Source organism: Sarcophilus harrisii, chromosome 5, assembly GCF_902635505.1.
Source record: "Sarcophilus harrisii chromosome 5, mSarHar1.11, whole genome shotgun sequence".
In the NCBI taxonomy this organism is placed as follows: Eukaryota; Metazoa; Chordata; class Mammalia; order Dasyuromorphia; family Dasyuridae; genus Sarcophilus; species Sarcophilus harrisii.
Window position 1 is genome coordinate 188,008,281 of NC_045430.1, and position 24,359 is coordinate 188,032,639.

The 24,359-nt window shown below is 33.9% G+C and overlaps 1 protein-coding gene across 4 annotated transcripts in view; it reads left to right on the forward strand.

The window, feature by feature from the left end:
- TTC26 (tetratricopeptide repeat domain 26) overlaps nucleotides 1–22,680 on the forward strand; it is a 63,138-nt gene extending 40,458 nt beyond the window's left edge. For 3 of the 4 annotated variants that reach the window (XM_023504908.2, XM_023504909.2, XM_031939157.1), the window contains 9 exons: nucleotides 1,910–1,965; nucleotides 3,555–3,608; nucleotides 4,849–4,912; nucleotides 7,038–7,126; nucleotides 10,702–10,785; nucleotides 13,576–13,645; nucleotides 16,426–16,532; nucleotides 19,522–19,655; nucleotides 20,462–22,680. In XM_023504908.2, coding sequence (XP_023360676.1) covers nucleotides 1,910–1,965; nucleotides 3,555–3,608; nucleotides 4,849–4,912; nucleotides 7,038–7,126; nucleotides 10,702–10,785; nucleotides 13,576–13,645; nucleotides 16,426–16,532; nucleotides 19,522–19,655; nucleotides 20,462–20,573 — 770 coding nt within the window. In that variant the 3' untranslated portion in view covers nucleotides 20,574–22,680. Of the gene's footprint in view, nucleotides 1–1,909; nucleotides 1,966–3,554; nucleotides 3,609–4,848; nucleotides 4,913–7,037; nucleotides 7,127–10,701; nucleotides 10,786–13,575; nucleotides 13,646–16,425; nucleotides 16,534–17,413; nucleotides 17,457–19,521; nucleotides 19,656–20,461 lie in introns of those variants that run through there. The other variant, XM_023504911.2, reaches the window with a different exon arrangement.
- The last annotated feature ends 1,679 nt before the right edge of the window (nucleotides 22,681–24,359 follow it).

A 24,359-nucleotide genomic window follows, 5' to 3' on the forward strand; every position in this document is an offset into this window, starting at 1 on the left:
TTCCCTGCTGAAAGGGACAAAAGATGTTTTACTATGTAACTCTTATATAGCTATATTACATATATATGTAACTATATATATATAAAATGTATAACTATATTACTATATAACAAAAAATATGTTTTTCTATATAACTATTTGAAACCAAAACATGAGCTAATGTACTAAGCAATTTTTTACATTGGTACTTGCTGAGTTCTCAATAAGAAAGAAAAAAATGAGAAAGCTAAATTTTAAAATATAGAAGTATATTGTTAAATGTGAATGCATAATTCACATAATGGAGTAATTTGGATAATGTGGGATTTTTTTTCATTTAGTGTTCAACAGATACTTATTGAACTTCTATTGTCCTGAGTCATGTGCATTATGCTAGATCCTAAGAAGATAACCAAAGTTATGTAATACTCACACTTAGATGATACACTAGTGTATAATAGATCCACTGGACTAAGTCCATGACAGAACATGTTGAATGCTTGGAAACAGTAAGGCTCAATTATTGTGTTATTAAAAGAAAATAAAAATTTTCGTTATTGATTGGCTGATCATGAGGTATAGTTTATTCTTTTAGACATTGTGTCATTCTTAAAAAGTAATTAACAAGTCTTAATAGTAATTCATGAGAAGCCAGATGATATATGTCATATAACATTGCTAGGATTAATCATCTTATAATTCTTAACCAAATCCTGGAACAATAAGAAGAAATATTATTGCAAATAAATGGTCCATCTAATAACAAGTTTTTCTGTAACCAATGAAAAAATGGTTAGCAAGTACATAGTAACATGAAGTCTCTCTCCTTTTAATAAGCAATATAATATCAGTTCCTGATTTTGGCATTCAGTGCTTACCCCATTCTATGACCTTTAAACTTTAGGTAGTTTAAACTTCAAACTACACAGGCATAAATCTGCACTAAGACTTTGAGGATAGCTTGTATTTTAAACTTTTGTATATCCTTTTAGGCAAAGTGGATTATTCCATTCTTGTTCTGACCTCTTCTCTCAGTGCCTTAAATTATGTCACCATCTCGTCTTTGCCTGTAATAGGATACCCATTCTTCTCTCATCTCTCTCTATCTTGGGAAGTCCTTCCCTTCTATGGATCCAATCAAATTGAACCTCCCTAAAGGCTTTTCCTCCATCCTACTCAATAGCTAAAAAAGATTCACTCCAGACTTACATTTTAATAACATTTAATAACAAATTCACAAATAGAAAATGTGGGTTTTTAAACCACATAGAGACCAGGCCAGTGATATACCAAGTTTGGTAAGTTTCAATATCTCCATATCTATTTTCCTATTTTGAGGCATTTTGAATCAAAATAGCCAATATATCAGCTGGTTAGGACTTTTTAATGACAGTACTAAAAAGTGTAACACAAGTGGTACTGGAACAGATCCTATTATATACATTCTGATCAATAGTTATAATTAATTTAATAATAAAAGTTTTTCTTTTTCCCACTTTGCCTTATAAGAGAGTTATTTAAATAAATCTCTTCCCTCCTCATTAAATTGTAAGCTTCTTCTTTGTATTTCTACTACCTAGTACAACACCTTGCTCAGAGCAGGCACTTCATAAATATTTTTATTGAATTTATTTCTGTTGCTTTGAAATCAGCATATAATCTGAAAAATTTGATGAGATTTTTCAAAACCAAGATGCCAAGTAATCTCTATGAAGTGTTTGTTAGCTTATCTATATAATAAAAGGACTGTATGAGGTGATCTTTTTTTTTGAGCTTTAGAACCCTGGTTCTGAGTGATTTTACTGCAGTTTGTTATATGGGCTCTGAAGCAGAGCCATTTATTCAGGATCATTGTATTTAATTCTTAAAATGTTTTAGTATAAGAGGAACTATGTAGAATTCATTCTAACTAATTTTCTTGGTCTTTCAGATGATGTACAAGAGGCTTATAACTTAATTAAAGATCTAGAACCTACAACTCCTCAGGTAATTGATAATATTATCTTTTCTCACTACTTATAGCCTATTGAAAACCAGTGGAACTTAATCCTCTTGACTCAGAGATGTTATGGTCAGAATCAAAGAGATCAAAGACAGGGAGAAAAAAGCCAAATGTACTAAAATATTTATAGCTACATCTTTTTGGAGCAAAGAATTGGAAAGAAAGCAAGTGCCCATCATGGTGAATGGCAGCAAATTATGGCATATGAATATAGTAGAATATTATTGAGCTGAAAATGAAAAGAATGACAAAAGGGAAAGAAGAAAAAAAAGTAAGATTGTCAATTAGCATTTTTAAATACCCAGAAGAGAGTAGAAGGATTTTTAGAAGAAGTCATAGGAAGTTCACAAGGAATAAGGCATTTTTGGCACTGTTCTGTTTTATATATTCTTTAAAACAAGAAAGCATATATATGATAGAAGTTCACAGCTTTATATATGATACTATATGTCTATTCTTTGCAAGTGTTCATGTTTGCTGATAATTTGTCAGTATCTTATAGTTTTATGTTTTGTTTTATTATATATATATTATGTTTTCTAATAAAGACAATTTGAGAAAAAAATCAAGAAAAAAAATCAAGAGAGCTTGAAAAAGGTAAACTGAAAGGCTCATGAAAAGAGATTCTAGGTTGAGAACTGCTAGAAGAGATGTGTATATTAATTTAGAAAACAATTTTCCTGAAATGTAGAAATGTTAAGAGGTGAGTATCCTGGGCTTTTTATTGACCTACTTTGCACCTGCCTGGTTTTTCAAAAGGGCTAGAGTATAAAGATTTGTATGTTTATAGCAATGATGAGCCCAAAAATTATAGGTACCCAAAGAAATTCACAAATAGAAAATGTGGGTTTTTAAACCACAGAGACCAGGCCAGTGATATACCAAGTTTAGTAAGTTTCAATATCTCCATATCTATTTTCCTATTTTGAGGCATTTTGAATCAAAATAGCCCATATATCAACTGGTTAGGACTTTTTAGTGACAGTATTAAAAAGTGTAACACAAGTGGTACTGGAACAGATCCTATTATATACATTCTGATCAATAGTTATAAAAAATTAAGTATTAAATGTAATCTAGATACTCTTAAATTTTTTCTACTAAAGCTTAGTGTCACTGTTACTTGTACAAATATTCTAGCATGTAGACACATTGTCTCTTGGGAACTGGACTAAAAACACCTAAGTATCTCTTGGGTATCTATTGCTAGAACTAGGTAAAAAGAACATACTAGGTTAGAAGGATTATCGAAGATACTAAAATTGAATTTGAAAGATCCTATCTAAACCCAGGGACAGCTATATGGTGCAGTAGATAAAGTAGTAAGGAGTATCTGAGTTCAAATCCATCCTCAGACACTTATTAGCTGCATCTCTGGGCAAGTCAATTAACCCTGTTTGCCTCAGTTTCCTCATCTGTAAAATGAATTGGAAAAGGAAATGGCAAACTACTCCATTATCTTTGCCAAGAAGACTCCAAATGGAATCACAGAAAGTTGAATGTAATTGAAATGACTCAAACAATCCCATCATGCCTTTATTATCTTTACTAAAATAATATTCTATATTTGTAGGAATACATTCTTAAGGGAGTAGTTAATGCAGCTCTTGGACAAGAAATGGGTTTGGTGAGTATAAAATCTCTGGTATTTATGACATTATAGATTTGTAGTAGATATAAACGAGTATTATAAGGTTCTTTTGCAGTTGAAGGTGGTTTTCAAAATGAACATATTCTGTAATACCATTCATTCTGTATATCTATCATCAGCTTACATTCAAGGTATTTTGGACTATTTAGCAAACAATTGCTGCTTTCCCTTGATACTGAGAATTATCATTTTTCATTGAGCAAGCCACATCCATAATCATTGCTTTTATCAAGCAAGATCATGTGATAGTTTTATAGATCCTCTCCACACCCCAGTTTGTTTTTAATCATGTAGCCAGGAAAAATTTTAAAAATTGTTCAAACATCTTAGCAAAATTATGGCATATGTTAGATGATGAGGGTAATATCAACTCTATGTAAAAACCCCTTGCTTTCTGGGACTTTTTCTGATATGTATAAGACTTTATATATAATAATATTTTAATATATATAGCAATTAATACTTTTCAAAGCTCTTCTCATGCACTGTAATTTTTCATGTTTTTGTTTATTCATAGAATAATGATGTTGATAATGTATAGATATAAACACATACTTAGCTTCATTTGGTTGAAAGTACAATCCTTTTTCAAAAACAGGTTACATTATAATTGTACTTCAGAAGTGAGATAAATTTTTATTTTTATTTTAATGTTAAACTGAAAAAAAAAAAAGCTAAAACATACTTTATGCCATTAGCTTTCAGTTCCCTTATGTATATCAGACATCAAGTACTTAATTGTTGATTGATTTTTCCCTCTTTATCTATAAAACACTATGCAAATTTTCTTTGGTTCCAGTTTGCAAATTTCTTATTACTACTAATAAGATCAATAATTTTTTCAAAGACCAAATGAAATCCTATGTGTGAAGACACTTTAAACCTTTGAAGAACAGCCAATAATAATATGATGATATTTTTGGCATAGTTCTGTTTTATATATTCTTTAAAGCAAGAAAACATATATATGATAGAAGTTCACAGCTTTATATATGATACTGTATTTCTGTTCTTTAAAGGTGTTCATGTTTGCTGATAATTTGTCAGTATCTTATAGTTTTTAATGTTTTGTTTTATATTATGTTTTATTATCATTTTTAATTATTATATTATATATATGTTTTATATATTATGTTTTTTTATTATTATTAGTGTCTTATTAAAAATATGGATACTCTGCTTATTTTTCTAATGAAAGGATTTCTTTGTCTTTCAGAGAGACCATCTGAAAATTGCCCAGCAATTCTTCCAGTTGGTGGGTGGATCAGCTAGTGAATGTGGTATGTCTGAAATCTATACTCTCTTTGATAACATAGATTAACCATAACCAAGGTCAGGGATCTTATAAAGTCATTTATAAGTACCCCTCCTCCATCAAGAGCTCTAATTAAAGGAATGAAACAATGGGTTCTTTACCCTGAGAGATTTAGTAAAGATATTTTTTTCTTCTCCTGTATCTCCTTATTCCAGCTGCAATTATTTTGTACAAAAGCTTTAAAATTTCAAGTTCGGAAAAGTATCTATTTTGTCTTCTGTGATCTCCTCTAAGACATATTTGGCTGTTAGCCATAGTAGTAAAAGGCACCTTCTTCCACTAGGAACCATAATTCATTCAGTACAATAAGATGAAAAAAGTGTAAGAGGAAGAAATTTAGCATGAAAGGAAAGTTAATATCTATAGAAAGGATGTTCCAGAAGGCATAATGGAAGAGAGAAGGCAGAGAAGGAAAGGATGTAGAGCCCATCTGAAGTGAATGAGGATGAGGGAGCGGGGAATGGCATTCACCATTGGGCATTCACATTGGGCCCTTTACCTCTCTGTTGTGTGTGTGTGGGGCAACATACATCATCATAAGTTCTCTGGACTTATCAATGACAAAACATTGATCAGCATTTTTAAGTCCTTCAAGGTTGTTTGTCTATATAATGTTGTTATATCAATATTGTAATTCTGATCATTTTGCTCAGCATCATTTGATTTCCTTTCTCTTCAGTAAGATTAAATGAGATACCTTTTATTCTCAATACCTTGTCATAGTGGAGGGGGTTGTATAATTCAAGGAAACTATGAGCTATGCCTTACAAGGTTACCCAAGATGGACAGATCATAGTAGAAAGAATGAAATGGCAAACCATTCCAGTATCTTTGTTAAGAAAACCCCATGGGGAAGTGTTAAGATGTACATCTAAGTGTGAAGGGGCAGGTTGGTCCTCCAAAAGCCCCCACAGTTGTGAATCATAACACACTTGAAGGAATTGCAAAGCAGCTTTTACTGATGCAGATGTTGCTTGTGGATTGGGAATGAAATTGTAGGCAAGAGAGAAGGAGAGAGATGTCAGAGAATGCAAGTGCCTCTCAGTCTCCTTGTATGTTATCATCCTCTCACATGAAGGGATCTATTCTGTTGATAAGAATTAGATCCCCAGCAGCCACTAGCAGGAGGCTCCCATAACAAATGGCACCAGAATGTGGGGCATAAGAAGCACAAGAAATAAAGAAGCGGCAGCGCTTGAGAGCTGTTTGAGACTAAGATCATCCCAGGAGAGTTTCTTCTGTAGCCTGTGGGGAAGGAAAGGGAGAAGAGACCCAGTAAGGCTTTTTCAGTTGGGGGTAATTAAAATGGTCCAACTGAAAAAAGCCTTTGTGTGGATTACAACAAAATGTGGCAATTCCTCAAAGAGATGGGAATAAGAGATCATTTCAGTGTTTAGCAAAGTATCTTGCACATTCTAGGTACCTAAAAATTCTTGTTGGGTTGGATTAAGTTTTAGTAGCCCTGGGGAAGCTATTGTGTAAGTAGGTAGAGCTCTAGACCTAGAGTCAGAAAGACTCACATCTTCATGAGTTCAAATCTGGCTCAGACACTTGTTGTGTGACTTTGGGCATATCCCTCTTTGTCTCATCTGTAAAGTGAGGTGGAGAAGGAAATGGTACAGCACTCCAATATCTGCCAAGAAAATGCCAAAGGGGATCATGAAGAATTGGACATGACTGAATTAGAACAAGCTCTGTGGGAGAAAGAAAACTTATCTGATAATGAGATCTGAGGATTCTATTTTAGTTTCTATTTTGCCAATGCATTGCTGGTCAAAACTGAATATATAATGTTCCTAGTCCTCTTTCCTAATACACGTTGTCAGAGAGACTAGATGTAATAGCAGAGGGTCACCTCAAGGCATAGCCAAGTATCTGCCAAAGATTTGTGGGTATCAGATATCAGAGGAAAAGAAGAGGGTCATAAATAGTTTTGAGACAATTTTAAGTTTGAACATATTTGGTTGGTTGAAAATTATAGGAAAATATCTTGTTTGACCTAAACTGTCTTTAAATTTTATTACTACTTAAGCTTCAGCTCAAATGAAATGTCTGCTTCTAAATTTACATGCTGTTGTCTTGTACTACAGACACAATACCAGGGAGACAATGCATGGCTTCCTGCTTCTTCCTGCTTCGACAATTTGATGATGTCTTGATTTACCTCAATTCTGTCAAGGTCAGTATAGCATTTTCAGCATAGACATATGTAGGAAATTGCCTATAGGTAATTCTTGGAGAAGATAAGACATCCTTATGGATTTCTTTTCATTTAAGTAGAAGAAAGGGAATTTGAGTTTAAGAAAAACTGGTTTTATAGAGACTGTTCTTTCATTGAAGAGAGCTATGCTTTTCATTGATTGACTTCATAAATCCTCAAGGACCTAAAGAATGTAAGCAGTCCTCATGTTTAATTTTTAGTTTTATAAGTCTATTAAGTAGAATCCATAACTTCTATAAATTAAAATGAGTCTCTAAAGCCATATTATAAAAGAAGTCATATTTTCAGCATAAGAACAATATTAGGGTTTCATTTCTTGTCAAGAACTCATTATTATATGAATCCTAGAAATAACTATGTAACATAAAAGTAAAATATATCATGGTTGATATTTTACTTTTATGTTACATAGTTATATCTAGGATAGATTAGTAAAGTAAATTTGAACTGTTTCAGGAACATGAACCAAAGTGCTGTCAATGTTTTGTTACAGAAACTATGAGTAATGTGGATTTAGATATAATGTATAAAGTAATGCAAACATTGTAGATAAATATAAAAAAATGAAAATTCACCGTAATTATTGGCTTACTTTCAGCCAAACCTTAACTTAATAATTAATATAAAACCTTAATTTAATAACTACAATATATTTAATAAATGATATACTTACTATAAAATAATATATAAGTAAATAATATAATATATATAAGTAAATAATATACTTGATAAAATTATACAATATGCTTTAATATAAAATACTTAATAAAAATACTTAATATAAAATTTTAACTTAATAACTTAAACATTAAAAATTCAACCATTTTTATGTTTGGGACAAAGACACCTACCCAAATTGACTACTCAAAGATCACTCATAAAAAGCCGAATTATTTATTAGAATCTCGAGAAGTGAGCCATCCCGTTCTGTGAGCTGAAGTTCACAGCAAAAAGACCACTCCCTTGAGAGTGGTCACAGTTTTTATACATTTCAGACAAAGAACCCCCAAAATCCCACCCTCTATATGTTGTGATTGGTTATATAAGTCTCTGTTCCCCTATTTGGTCAGTGGAATACAGTAGATAAGGTGATGTATAACTTCTTCGCCAGTATCCTTCTTTGTACAGTGGAATGTAGTCCAGGCCAGGATTCACGTTACTCCAGAGAAGTCAAAACTAAGGTCTTTAAGGTTTCAATTAATTTAACTAACAGTCTCTTATCAATATGCTTGATCTGTAAGTTCTTCACCTTTTATACACATATGTAAGCATAAAAATTTACTTTGAACCCTATAAAGTGGATAAGAATATATTATAAACATTGCAATATACTTTAATGCCTACATAGAGAACAAAAAGTAAAACTCTTTGATAAATGTGACCTAGCTAGACTAATAAGTTAATAAATATTTTATTAAAAGGAAATTTTCTTTTTCTCATAATTTAGAGGGCCTTTTAAAAATAATTTTAAAATAATTCCAAAACTAGAATGGACTACTTTGGGTAGTAATGAGTTCCACTTGACTCTAGTATTCTCGCAGAACTCAAAATTTTGGAGATACTTTTTAAGGGATTCATATGTAATGGTTGAACTAGTTAGATAAAAGATTATCTTTTTCAGTTCTAAATCCTTTGGTCCTGGAGTTCACTTCTCTTCCAACAAAATTAATCATTTTCTTATGAAGTTTTCTCTAAGAATTTTAATCATGTGATTAATTAATTTTAATTATTATGAGAGATTCTCAAGAACTTCTTAAGAAAGATAACTATCCTTTTTTTCGTTCTTCATCTCTTATAGTTAACTTTTAATTTAATTTAAAAAAAAATTTTTAAAGGCAGACTCAAGTATGTTTGTGCATTTATAGATATGAATGACAGCCTCAGGACTTTTTTTTTAATGTTAGAGAACTAAACTAACATTTCCTATACTATATTCTCCCTACTTTCCCAGTTAGCTACTGGAGCAGAAAATAAAATATAGGTGTTTGTGTACTAGGTAACAAAGAAGTGACTACATTTTGAATATTGTACCACTGGAAAATCTTTTCAGTTTTTATATCCAATTATGTGTCTCTTTTATATCCAGTCAGTTACCAGGCCTTTAGTGATTTTATCTTTGCAATATCTCTTGCTTTTGTCTTCTTTTCCTTTCCATTTAAACTACCCCAGTTCAGGTCCTCATCACCATTTGTTGGAACTATTCTAATTAATGATGTCCATATGTGAAATATAGACAAGGTAAATTTATATAAGGGAAGTGCTAGCCACTTGCGGATAAAGAAAAGTTTCATATAGAAGGAGTCTCTTGAACAGTTTCAAGAGACAAAAGCAGACATGCATTCTAGACAGTAGGAAGTCTGCAAATGCAGAAGTAAGTGTTGGAATGTCATGAATGAGACACAGTAATAAGAGCATTTTGGCAAGGCTGTGGAGAACAGAAAGGGAAAGTATAATATAGGATGTGTGTGATAAGTTTGGAAAGTGAGGTTGCAGCTACATTGTAAAGGGTTTTAAAAATTAGAAGAGCTGATATTTAATTCTTGAGGCAGTAGTGAACCATTGAAGTGTTATTTTGTGTCCAATTCAAAAAAAAAAAAACTAATTCACAGAATCTAGAGTTATAAAAAATCTCAGAGTTCATTGTACTCTAAAATATATCATAACAGGAATTTCTCCTACATGTCAGTCAGTCAGCACACATCTGTTGTCTGTTCTATGCCTGGCACTATGTTATGTGTAGATATCAAAGATGGGAAATCCTTATGCTCATGGAATGATTGATGAGCAATGGCAGCAGAAGCAGAGTGTGGAAGTGGCTTTGAGTAGGACCAGTGTGTCACAGGATGGATATGAGACAATTTCTTGCTGGTTCTGGGGAAGATGGTCAGGGATATCAGGTTAACATTGAGGGAAGGGAATGGAAGATGTATGAGAAGGAAATGCAGAATGAAGGGAAATTTATCCTTGGGGAAGAAAGGAAGTCCATCCAGCAATTTACAAATGGAACAAAAGCACTGACTGTGCTTCTCTCAAGGAGCTCACATTCTAACATGCATAAAAGTGTTTATGAAAGTTACATTCTTTTGTAATTGGAAGGTAATCTCAAAGAAAAGACACTACTGGTGGGGTAGGGAGATGAGAGGTAAGAATCATGGGATAGGAAAGTTTTCCTGCAGAAAGTGAGATTTGAGCTGAGTCTTAACAGAAACTAGGTAAGATTGCTAGAGTAATACAGGTACAAGGTGGTGAGTAATACAGGTCCTAGTGGTGGCAGTGAGAAGGGAAAAGGAGAGAAGAATAAGGAAGATGTGTAATGGATATTACAAATAAAAATGACAGGAATGAGTTTTGGGAAAAGGGGGGGTTGGATATTTAAAGCAATTCATTTTCCAAACTGCATCATCAGAAAAATGTCCCAGAGGATGCTTCATGAAATCATAAATATACTCTTTTTGTATTATTCTGTATAACTTGTTCTGAGACTTCATGTAGCACATTAATGCTTTGAATGATCTATTTGGACTGTTTTTCAGAGTTATTTCTATAATGATGACACCTTTAACTTTAATTATGCACAAGCCAAAGCTGCCACAGGGAACACTGCTGAGGGTGAGGAGGTAGGTATCTACTTTTCAAAAGCATTTTTTTGTTGTTGTTGTTGTTCAATTCTAATTTTTAAATTAGAATTTTTTAATATAACTTTTTATTGACAGAACCCATGCCAGGGTAATTTTTTACAACATTATCCCTTGCACTCACTTCTGTTCCGATTTTTCCCCTCCCTGATCCACCTCCTTCCCCAGATGGCAAGCAGTCCTATACATGTTAAATAGGTTATAGTAGATCTTAGATACAATATATGTGTGCAGAACCAAACAGTTCTCTTGTTGCTCAGGGAGAATTGGATTTAGAAAGGTATAAATAACCTGGGAAGAAGAACAAAAATGCAAGCAGTTTACATTCATTTCCTAGTGTTCCAAAAGCATTGTTTTAATGGCCAACCACAATTCCAGAGGGCTCATGATGAGACACACCACCTATTACCCAATAGAGAAGTGATGGGCCTAGTGTAGATTGAAGTGTATTATTTTCAATATGACTGATGAGGGAATTTGTTTTGCTTGATTATACACATTTGTAATGGATTTTGTTTTTCTTGCTTTCTTGATGAGGGTTTGAAAAGGGAGATAATTCAAAACTGATGATAAAATTTAATTTAAAAAAAGAAAATACATGTTTAAGAAAAAAGCACTGTTTCTATATAATTCTGCATTTCAGTTGGATTAGACTAGTTCCCTTAACTTGTGCTTCATTCTACCCCCTCCAATTCATTCACTGAGGCATTTTCCAATACTTAGAACATGTCTTTCTTGCTTCTAATTGTTAAAATCTCTTCCTTCAAGGCACTGATAATCATCTTCTCCATGAAGTCTTTACCAATTCCCCAGCTATAAGTTATCCCTCCCTATTCATATTTTCCTCAAATATCTTGTCTAGTTTCTTTAGTTTCACTTCAATCTGAATAGTATACATTTGTGTATATGTGGTAGATTATAAGCCCTTCAGAGAGCAGTAGATCAAAAATGTTGAATTAAACTTAATTCTGAATAAAGCAACCCCAACTACCTCTGAATAGTTTATAAATGTATTACAAGAGCAGTTTTATCATTACAAGATTTCATAGTGTCAAACAACTTATCAATAGTCATGTAAGAGTTGATTGACCTTTTGATAATGTATTAATGATCATTTGGCATATTCTTTTATAACTTTCAAAATGTGGTTATTTTCATGTGGTTGTTTGGAGAAGCCTCTGTATAAAATGAGGTACAATAGGAATGGTCCTGATATATTCTTTGAAGCTGGTAGAGCAATCCAGTTTTCTCTGTGAGAAATAAAACATATTGTTTTCTCAGAAGTAGGACAAAACCTATTCTTGGAGAACTTTAGCATACAAAACACATTCAAACAATCCAACAATACTCCAGTGAAGCAAACATTGAACAATTAACTTGAAAGTTCACTTTGAACATTGTATTTTCAAATTTTAGGAAAGGATTATTAAATAAATACTAGTCACTTAGCCCTGGGATATTGAAAATATTATCACTCCCTGCTTCAGAAGAAGATGAAAATAGATATCACATCTTAAGCCCTGTAGGAGGCTTAGAGCCTATAGACTCTCCTGAACTTATTTAATTATATTTATAATACAATTCTTAATAAGCTAACTCTTGGCATATCTAGAAGGGACAGGATTAAACAGATCAGAGACAAGGCAATAGCTATGAGAAGTGATAGCCTTTGGTGTCTGTTTAGCAGAAACAGGGAAAAACACAAAAAAAGAATTAAATAACACAACTGTGATATATATATATATATATATATATATATATATATATATATATATATATATATATATACAAAGGTTCATAATTATAATCCCAAGTTATCAAGCAGAAATAATTTTTTCACTTTCTTATATTTAAGAAGCTACAGGATGCAGAGAACATTTTAAAGAGATTGCCACAAAAATGGCAACACTAAACTTTTGTTGTAACTACAAGGATTAAACTTCATTTATCTGGGAAAAATCACATATGTAGAACATTTTACAGTTACATTGTTGGAATACACGGGAGCCACCCGACAGTGACTGCTGGAGATCCAACCCAGAATGGATCTCCTCGTGTGAGAGGATGATACTAGGAGACTGAGAGGCAGTTGCTGTTCTCTATCTTCTCTGACTGAAAGGCCGTTGCGTTGTCCTCTCTCCTCTTCCTTCTGCCACCAATTTATCTCATTCCCAGTTCGCAACACCTGTATCAACAAAGGCTGCCCCACAACTCCTTCAGATGCTATGATCCACAGCTGTGGAGGCTCTCGGAGAATTGACCTGTCTCTTAACATTATGTCATAGACATGATTGTTAGGTATTACTTCTGTCCTCTTGACTTTTGTCTTCCTGGGCAATTTGAAGATATTTCTGATCAATTTCAGTTTCACACTCTAAACTTGGATGATAGGGGTATGCTTTCCCCAGGGAACATGTAAAACTTCTCAAGGGGGATATGAGAAATATTTGATAAAACTCTATACTATCCCATCTTTTTTATTTCTTATGTGCATATCCATGGGAAACTATAGAATTTATTTCCTTTCCTATTGAATAGGAAGTAGAAAGGTTTCTTGAAAGTCAGCAGGTCCAGGAACCAAAGAAGGTTGCAAATTCCTGCTCTAAACTGTTTAATTCCTCATTTCTCCATCATTCTCACTTAGCAGTAGCAGCTCTTGAATTTTACTGATAGAAACCAGTTATTGCTTCTCAAACCAAAGCAGGCTGATAGGGATCTATCTGTCATTATTGAAAATTCATGCTGGTTTTCATTCTGGCTTTTTCCCTTCAGGTATTCCTTTTGATTCAGAGTGAGAAGATGAAAAATGACTACATTTACCTCAGTTGGTTAGCACGATGCTGTGAGTTATTTCTTTTTTTCAGTGTAACATGGAATTCCTCTTACTCAGCTTGCTCATATTATATAAAATCTTTCAGGTGACAATCCTTCTGGCCATCTTCTAGTAGTGGTTTTTTTTTTTTGTTGTTGTTGTTATATAGTTTGAACTGCTTGAAGCAAACAATTGACAAGTGATGCTTAGAGTTTGAGTTGATTTGAACAGGCAGTCATGTAAATCAGTCCTTAGCAAAAAAAACATTGACTAATCTTATACACATTTACTTGTGGGAAGAAGACAACTAATAGCTTGGGAGTAAGATATTTGCTAATTCCTCTGTTATCCTGGACAACTCACTGAGACTATTTAGATATAAAATAGGGGTAGATGACCTTTCCAGCACTAAAATTCTACTACCTCAATAAAATATAAACTCCTTAAGGAACGAAATTGTTTCTCTTTTGTCTCTGTAGCCCCAATCCCTAACATCACACCTAGCAATCTTAATGTTTGTTTTAATGAAATAAATGAAGTTTTACTGTTGGCTATTGAATCCTTCTGTCCTGCCAAAGGCATAGAGTCTCAATTTGTAATATTCCCTTGCCATTTCAGCACTTATGAGATTGATTATTCCTAGCCCTTAATTGCCCATTTTAAACTTAATGAATGGATCCTGAAAATTCTATTGGAAAAGGTGAAAGATGTCTCTCAAAAATAACTATTATATAGTCTGCAGTTGCCTGTGTTTGCCATAAGATGGTGATCCTGCATCGGTAAAATGAAAGAAATGTTTATTAACTATATCATCAACCTGCTCATTAACCATTCAAAGGCAGAAGTTGACAATTAAACAGGTCATTGCAATGAAAAAAGAAATAAGATACTGTCGGAATCTTAGTGTCAACTCAACTTGAAACAAGGTGAAAACTCAAGGGTGATGTCAGGGTCCTGGTGTTAACTCAATAGAATTGATACAGTGCTTGTTGGTTCACACCTTAGAGTGAATCCTTGCAGGGTGATGGGTTGCTAATACTGATAGAAACGATGCTTGTGTTCACACCTTTAGAGAGCTCATAAGTATTTAAATACTCAATGGAGTTCACACGTTTGGGAGATTTCAGGGATTAATATGAGATATCCAAATTCACACCTTCCCTGACTGCTCAAAAAAGGAGTGAAAACACCATAAAAAGAAGGGGGGTTCAACTCTAATGGCTTAACAGTTGTAAAGATTCCAACAAGATACTTTGTTAAGACTATCTGAAGAGGAACTTAGTAAAAGCTGGAACTTTAAATAGGAGCATTACCTTTTATCAAAGGATCACACATTCTCTTTATAGTTATCATCCATTTTAAAAACCAATGCTTTTCTCATCCACCTTTAATTAAGAGTTCTCAGACTTAGCCAAGTTTCAGTGGACAGAAGAATAGACAAGGCATATTAATAGGATTTTGTGAAAATTTTAGAAAACACAATACTTAAAGAAATAAACTTTAGGAAAATTAGGAAACCACACCCTAATATTATATAGGGGAGGGAGGATAGCTAGCTGAATTGTTCCTAGAACATGGCATGAGAAAATTACAAAGTCTGAAGAGCTTCCTAGAACCACATGATAACTTGCAGAGCCAACACTAGAAAACACATCTTGGGGTCAAGAGTGTATCAAAACTAATCTTCTATTTGGACCATTCTGCTTTCAGTCAACCTGAACATTATTAGTCTTCAAGTAAGCTTTAATGTCAAGCACCTTCTTGTTGTTTGCTTTAGTTAATCAAAATACAATGCTTCAGATTTTTTTTAACTTTTAATTGTGATTTTTTTTTAGTATGGGCAAGGAAACTGAAGTCAAATAATGTAATTTTCTTCTTAATTGTCAAATCACAGAGGTGAGAAGAATAAAAGAATTGTTCCAAATTAAGAAAGGGATAAGAACTACAGCGTTTCTTCTATAGGATATTCCTTCCTATCTGAGCTGCTGCCCAGAATTATCCCAGGATTAATAGCACACAGAAATTCATATAATGATAGTTAAAATATGTTAAAAACTCTGAATATGAACGATGTATTTAGAGAAATCTTAACTAAATGAATTTGTTAAAATTTCTTTTGCCTGATCAGAAATAGCTTCTCAAAGAAAATGCATGCTGATCTAAGGAACTGTTATAGTTTGTTTAGGACCAGTGGTAATTGAACACACAAAAAAAGAGGAGAGCCTATGAAGAATTGCAAATGTTAAGAGAGGAAGTTGTGTGTGTGTAGATACATTACACAATAAGAGATAAGTGGCAAGCTGTTTGTGAATTCAAAGGAGATTATTTAAGATATTAACTGAAATGAATTTCTGTTCTCTGAAAGAGAATAGGATACATATATTTAAAGAAAAAAGATTTTATGTTCAAGACTGACTTATGCGTGTATTACAAGTAGAGTAGAACAGTGACGAAGGCCTCTGTATTTTAGTGAAAGAGATAAAGTCCACATTATTTTGCCTGCCTGCCTTTCTGTCACTCTTCCTCTGTCTCTCTTGTTCTCTTTGTGTATATACAGACATATATACATATACTATATATATATATATATATATATATATATATATATATACACTTAGTCCCAAAAGTATATACAACCTATACTGAAGCTTTAAACAGCTTAAAGTCTATACTTAACTTGAATAGCTTTAAAATGCACTAAAACTTTTGGAACTATGTATTTTCATGTGAAGGATGACAAAATTATGAAAAATTGCTTCATGAAGGGATTTATATACTTTTTAAAGCATAAATTGTGTTTATTTTTACAGATATTATGAATAAGAAACCAAGATTAGCCTGGGAGCTTTATCTGAAGATGGAAACATCCGGGGAATCCTTTAGTCTTTTACAACTCATTGCTAATGACTGCTATAAGGTGAATTCCTTTTCTCTGAAGGAAAAATTAGGGACAAATATTACTGCATTATTCCAAGTATAAGGTATTTTTTAAAGATGACAACATTTTTTAAATTGCCTTTGTATTCACAAATGTGGAGAAGAAAAAGAATATGATAGCCTGATTTTTGCTTCTTGGAAGGTCACTCATTTCTTCACTGCTAACATTCTGGCTTTTGACCCTACTCCTTTACTGAAGCTGCTCCTCAAAGCTACCAACAGTCTTTTAACTGCTAAATTGAGTGTTTGCTGATTTTTAAAATAAGTTCCCATTTTCTTTGTCCTCTCTGCAGCTTTTGATAATTTTGACTGCTCTCTCTTCTGGGTTTCCTCTTCCCTTGACTTCATAACATGGCTTTCTCCTTCAACCTATATGATTGATTGCTCTTTTTGAGTCATCTTTGCTGCAGCATAATCTATCTTCAGTTTGTTAAGTATGAGTATCAACCAAGATTCTGTTCTCTTATATCCCTTATCAGCTACTAGGTTCAATCATCATATCATTATCTTTGCACTGATGATTCCCAGATTTTATGTCCAGACCTTATATTTCTAGGATGCTTTATTGGCTTCTTCAACCCTCAATATGTCCAAAATAGAACTTATCTCTATCTATTATTCCATATTTACTGGGGGGAGGGAATTTGTAGGAACCTTCAACTCCCCAGTCAGTCAGGTTTGGAATTTTAGAGTCATCCTTAACTCTTTTCCCTCACAGCTCATGTTCAGTCAGTGGCCAAATTTTTTCATCTCTCTTTGAATTTTTATACTCTGTCATTATCATGGCTTAGGCACTTATCACCTGTCTCAACTATTTTAATAGCCTCCTAATTCAGCTTGCTGCTCTCTCTCTTGTCCAATCCAACCTACAAAGAGCTAGCAGAATACTCTTCCACAGACACAGGTCTGATCTTGTGACTTTACTGTTGAGAAACCTTACAGAACTTTAGGATGAAGTGTAATGTTTGGGCTAGCTTTCTGGAGGTCCTTAGGAAGGGCCTTGATCTCAGCAGGATAGACACCACGAGAATGGACAAGAATAGAGTCCAAAGTCTTTATTATCTCCTTCAGAGTCTCTACCTATCATAGTATGACCCAGTATCAGTCTGACCCAGTCTCCTCCAGCAGTCTGACAGTTCTCAACCAGTCTGAGTCTGACTTTGTCCCCAGTTTAAATACCCTTACAGTACACTGAATACCATATATGTGTGAACTAGAGAACCATTACGTCACCATACTAAGTACATATGTGAACTAGAGAACAATCATCTCATCAATTCCACTGAGCTAGCACCTTGTTTCAAGTATACTTGTCCAGAGTTCTGGCCCTCTACAAAGAAGTACAGACTCTTTAGCCCAGCATTTTAAAGCCCTCCCCAATCTGACTTACTTTATATTCATCTCCTTCATATTCCATGCCAGGCTAGTTTATGAGTTGTTCCCTTACTCTTAGCATTGTATCTCTGCTCCTGTGTAGTTTGTGCTTCTTGGCAGGAATATGTTTTCTCCTCATTCTCACTCTCAGAATCCTTAAAGGTTCAACTCAAATGCTGTCTTCTACATAAAGCTTTCCCCAGTTCCTCTAATTGTTAATGCGTTATTTCTTCCTTAAATTCCCTTGAATTTACTTCTCTGTTGCATGTTTTGTATATGCATTTCATTACACAGGAAAATGGAAGCTCTCTGAAGTCAGGGACTATTTTGTTTTTGTCCTTGTATCTCCAGTATCACATGTGCATGCTCATTTAATAAGTATTTGTTTTATTGAATCAACAACTTATCGGGGTATAGATAAAGTTTGGGAGACAGGAGGGAGACTTGTGGGCAGAAGAGGAAAAGACAGTTAAAATATTGAAAGCACAGATATAAGAGAAAGTCGGAATGATTTACGATGCTAGATTTTAGGGGATCAGACAGCAAAGGAAAATGACCAGCCTTGTCAGGTGAGAAAGCTATCCCTTTAGAAGCAGGAGGAATAAAGAATAGGATGGCTAAAGATATAAAAAGAGGTTGAGCTACAGAAGAGAGAACTTAAGAAAGCTTGAAGTAAATGGTCTTAATATTCTTAAGCAAGAGGCAAAGTCATCTACTGGAAGTGAACCTAAGTTAAAGTTAGATCCTGGTGAAAAAAATTTAAATAACTACTCTAGAAAATAGTATGAGAAATCAAGAATATATACAGTGAACTTCTTTTTAAAAAATTTTTTTATTATTGCTTTTTATTTACAAGTTATATGCATAGGTAATTTTACAGCATTGACGATTGCCAAACCTTTTGTTCCTATTTTTCCCCCGTTTCTCCCCATCTCCTCCCCCAGATGGCAGGTTGACCAATACATATTAAGTATGTTAAAGCATATATGTCCTAATCGTTATTTTGCATACAGTGAACTTCTAATAATAGCTTTGTGCATTTGTTCCCAAGTGTAACAAAAACAGTGCAAGGCTTTCAAGGTTCCTGTAGTACAGTAATAATTGTTCAAAGAGTACTCCAGCTATATACTGTTGATAACCATGACTCTTTGTACATATTGGCATTAGCTCTGTGCTTTGAAAACTTTTAAATTTCTATGACTGTACACTGAGGAGTGGATCCGGGGCTAAAAAAAAAAAAAAAAAGATACTAATTTACCAACCACTTGTGTGAACAGGAGACTTAACAGACTAAATGTCTGTTGGAAATCTGGGATTTCAAAATTGCAACTTCATGCATGCAGGGTGGAAAGTGAAATTCTGTCTTAGAAAACTAGTACTTACTGTACCAAAATTTTGATTTTTTTCTTCTTTTGATAAAATGTATGTATAAGTGAAGCAATTATCCTTCTGATAGGGAAAGATGATTGCATATAAGTGTCATCACTTGCTTATCTAATTCATAAAATTCCTCCTTTAAAAAAAATCATTCTTTGTATGCAAACTTTTGGCTTTCATGTTATCACTTTAACATTTTTTGTTTGTATTTTGTTCAGATGGGCCAGTTTTACTATTCAGCCAAAGCCTTTGATGTCCTGGAAAGATTGGATCCGAACCCTGAATACTGGGAAGGCAAACGGGGGGCCTGTGTGGGCATTTTTCAAATGATATTAGCTGGCAGAGAACCCAAGTACGTAATCTGTTCACTTTAAGTTTATAAAGTAATCATTACCCATCATATGAAAAATTGGGCTAAATCACCAAATAGGCATATTGCTTTTACAGTTATGTTTTTAGAACGAGAACAGTGTCCATTTGATTAAGAAGGCAAATCAAATAGCTTCACATAAGTAGAAATAGCTTCAACATTTCTGTATATTTTACATGACTAGGTCTTAGAGATCATAGTGTTTGCAGTGCAGAGAGGTTGAGAAGCCCTGGTAAGGATTGCATCTTGCTGTCTGAACTATGATTATCCCAAAAAGGGCAGGACTGATAGTTACTGACTTACCTCTTCAAGCCAGGGCAATAGTGAAAAAAAAAAAAAAAAAGAACTTGTGAATCTAGAGCAGGGCTTCTTAAACTTTTTCCATTCTCAATCCTTTTCCACTGAAAATTTTTACTTTATCCCCAGGTATGTAGATATATATAAAATAAGTATACAAATCAAACATCTGCTGATAATAAATCATAAAAGAAATTTATTTTAAAACAATTCTTTGATATATATATAATTTTACCATTTATTAAAGACAAAAGCAAATTTACATACTAATGAGATGGATGTGCTTGATTTTTACATAAAGAATTAAATCTTGATGGAATGTTTCATACTGCAGGACATAGAACATGTTCAGTGATTTTCAGATTGATAAATTATTTGATATTTTGAGACATTGTTACAGTTTCAGAAGCTTTGATCTAGAGAAAAAGGTAGCACATATGGGAGCAAGATGTAGGTATTTAAACTTTTTTCCTTTCATATCATTTTCTTAGAGAAACCCTTCGAGAGGTGTTGCATCTACTGAGAAGCACTGGTAATACTCAGGTAGAGTACATAATTCGCATCATGAAGAAGTGGGCCAAAGAAAACAGAGTTCCTGTCTGAGATGGTGCCATCATTATTATGGTCAAGTTCAAGAGAACCAAATATCTTGTTGGGAGAAAAAAAAGTTTAGTTTTGATGTGGAGGGCAGGATGGATATTATCTTTATGGATATTTTCTTCCTGTGTTCCATTTACCTTGAAGATCAATGAACCACATATTGAGACAGCTTTCTGATGGAGCAGAGTGCCATAGTATGCATTATTGTCCCTGTGAAGTCATAATAGCAATAATACCTTAAACGTTATTGGTGCCTTTCAAAGAACTCAAATCAATCTGTGTAACATAAACTTATTTTAAAGAGAAAGTATGGGCTACTTTCTATCTCTACCATAATAGAGTTCCATGGTACTGTCTCCTTACTGCAATAACTTCTGGCTTCTAGGTCATTGACTATCACTTGATTATCTGATCTTATGGTCACTCACGTTTTATGTCTGCTTGATTTCACATAGAAAGTTTTATAAATGAAACCTCTCTGGCATCTTTATATGAGTGGCTGCATTAAGTTTTGAATGACAATGGCCTCTTTCATTGAGCCCAAAAATTATTAAACTAAACTTAGTTCTGTATAAATTACCTTTCTAAGAGATTGAATTTAACAGAGAAAAAAGATCAATGCTTTATTTTTGAAGATGTATTTCTAGGAAGCTCTGAGTCTATCACCTCTAAAAATATTCACATTTCCCTACTACCCCCATATAAACAACAAAGATGCCTTCATATCAAATCATATGGGCATAACTCATAGCCCATCTCATTGAACTAATATCACAAATCATAAAAATGCTTTATATAACTATGTCTTTAATATTATTATAAGAATTTGATGCAAGTCATGGATTGTTGATTGTACAGATCTCTCTCTACTGAGGATATCCTCAGTGTTTTAGGACTTATCATTTCTGAGGCAACACCAAGCTGCAACAGGATGAGGCAGTCTTTGGGCTCATACCCCAGAGCCAAAACCCAGAGGAAATGAGTACGATGAAGCTAAGAAGACGGGACCTGAAAGGAACTTTTAGTTAGCTCTTTGTGATGACCAGGATAGAGGGGCTATCCAAGCCCCCTCCATGAGTGGGGGAGTAGGGAAGGACCTACCCACCAAACCCCCATCTTTCTACCCTGGCTCCAATGGGGATGGGAACATGCTAGCAATGAGAACTCCCGACTGGTAGGGAGATAGCAAGAACATTCCCTTCAGGCTTCTACCCCATGGAGGTATAGCCACAGCTCTCCATAGGGCTTACATTCATCTTTTAATTTTAGTGTCATTATGGCTTTTGTTTTATGAGTCAATTCTGATTACTCATTAAAATTAATAGGCTCTTCTAATTCAACTTAAATTTTAAAAAATCAAGCACCTTTTCTCTTCCCCTCATATTGTGTCTATTTTGAAGACCAATATCTACTCCTCACCATTCAAGGCACTATCCAGAGCTTGTCTGGACAAAACTTGAATCTTAATGTTTAGTTACTTTTCTAATCTTCACCTCACCTGAATATAAGGAAATACTTTTTAAAGAGAGATTAAAATGGAATCCTTTTTCATAGTGGCTGGAAATAAGTTTTTTCTTTTTGTCATTAGCTAATTGCTTTAAGTTTCCAAAATGTAATTCTTGCTAGAATGACTTGTCCATTGAGGGCATACCCACATATTAGATCTACAGGATTAGTTCAGATTTTTTTTTTCAGGAACACATGTGCCCCTCCCCCCAAAAGATTTTAAACTTCAAAAAAAATTTTGAAAGAATATTAAGGCTTTAAAATCTTAAGAATATAATTCAAAGTGAGATTTGGAGGTCTACATAAGTGGAACCATTCATTGTTGTACCTACTAAGATAATAACTTGTAAAATGGTTTGAGAAATTCTAGAAAAAAGATTGTGGCAAATTGAGCAATTATTGCTCTTATCTGGGATAGAGGAAAGTAGAGTTGCCTAGGCCCAGGAATAAATTATATTTATATTGTATAGTATCAGAATATTATATATCAGTGTATAGGTATTATGGCATATTCAAATAGAAAAGGAAAATCTTTTATTTTTGTACCTTGAGATTATTGCATCCCACTGTGGTATGTATTAATTAAAGTTCATTATTTGATTTATATTTTAGTACTTTTATTGAGTCTTGTGAGAATGGGAGATTAAGTGACTAAGTATAAGATCATCAGATGCCTCTGCCTCTTTCCCATAGGCTGCACATTAAAAGAACCTGAGCACAGGGCTCTAAAAGCCTTTTTCATTTAAGAGAGTGTCTCTTCTTTGCTAAGAAATACATAATGATTGTGGAGATAGTAGTTTTGTGACTTGGTTAAGTCATAGTCATAATAATTATTCCAGTTTAAAAGGGAAAAATTATTTTTCTTGAAAAAGCAACTGAAAGGGGTTTTATTCACTGGAATTAGAGAATGGTGGGTACATGGGGGTAGGATAATAAATGTGCCAAGGAAGCTCCTGGACCTTCAGTAAATTATAGTTTTGATTTCACTGGCAATTCTACCCCCTATGGCTTAAATCTTACCCTTCATGCTTCATTTTTTTACCTCATTTGTGTCCAAATCTGGAATTTGGATATTCTGGCTCAAGACCTACAAGTGAAGAGAGCTATAGAAGACAGAATCAAGATGATGTGATTATCTGGAAGAAGTTTGTCAAAATCTTCCCCACCCAACTCTTCCAAACAGATTTGAAAAATACTCCATTCTGAATCCAAAATCACAGTAAATCATTTTTCCAGCCCAGGTCAGCATCAGGAGAGAGGTCAGTCTGTGAACTCTAGGGATGATTTCTGGTTAGAAATGTACCTTACAGAGCATCCTAATGTTAGAGGCCATGTACCCACTTAAGACCAAGTCCCAAATCCATCAACAGGAATAGATGTCAACTGGCAACTTTGTCCTTCAGTATCCAGTTTTGAGTCATGGCAGATTTAGTACCAGAATAAAGAGTAGTCAGGCCTGTGTTACTTATGAGGAACAAGTTAAGAAATGAGCAGGAATGTTTCAAATCCTAGAAGCAGAACAAATTCTCAGTTCTAGCTTCTAGCCTAATCTGAAACCTACAGAAGAATTACTAGTGCAGAAATCCTGTTAACAAAGGGGACCCTGGCAAGTCTTTTATTGCTCAGACTTCTACCCAAGTCAGAAACTTGCAGAGCTCAGATTAGAATAGCGATCAGATTTTGCCTCAGAGCAGACCACTGTGGGAGCACTGAAAGTTTGCAGTGCCCCAGGCTGTGATGTCTCAGATATTGGAATAAGAAACACAATGGTTAATACTTGAAAACTTGGGCAACAGATCCAGCCCAAACTTTCCCTCCTGAAATGTGTAAAGCCTATCCCTCAAATTCAAAGCCAGGAAGCAGGCTAGTAGAATGAGTCAAAGAATTCCACTTTCATGGAAATTCTTTCCAATCCTTGGGAGTCCTCATTATCTTATTCTAGAGAAACATGTTCCTGTGGTATCCCACTCTTAGAATTAATTGTGGGTGAGGTACTAAAAACACAAGCACCCTCAGTCCACAAGTTAGGCAGTTAATTTACATATATGGCCAATTCATGGACTTAATATTGCTTGTGTTACAAGATAGGGTTTTATTTTTACTTGGCAAGGGAGGATGTGGGATTTGGAAAGGAGAGAAAGACAAATTATAGTGAAGCCAAAAATTATATTTTTTTAAACAATGCAGAGAGAACAGGACAAAGTTTGAAAGGAGATACAAGCAGGACAGCTTTAAAACTGTTGAACTTATATTTTTAAAATGCAAGATGTGCTTAGAACTTTG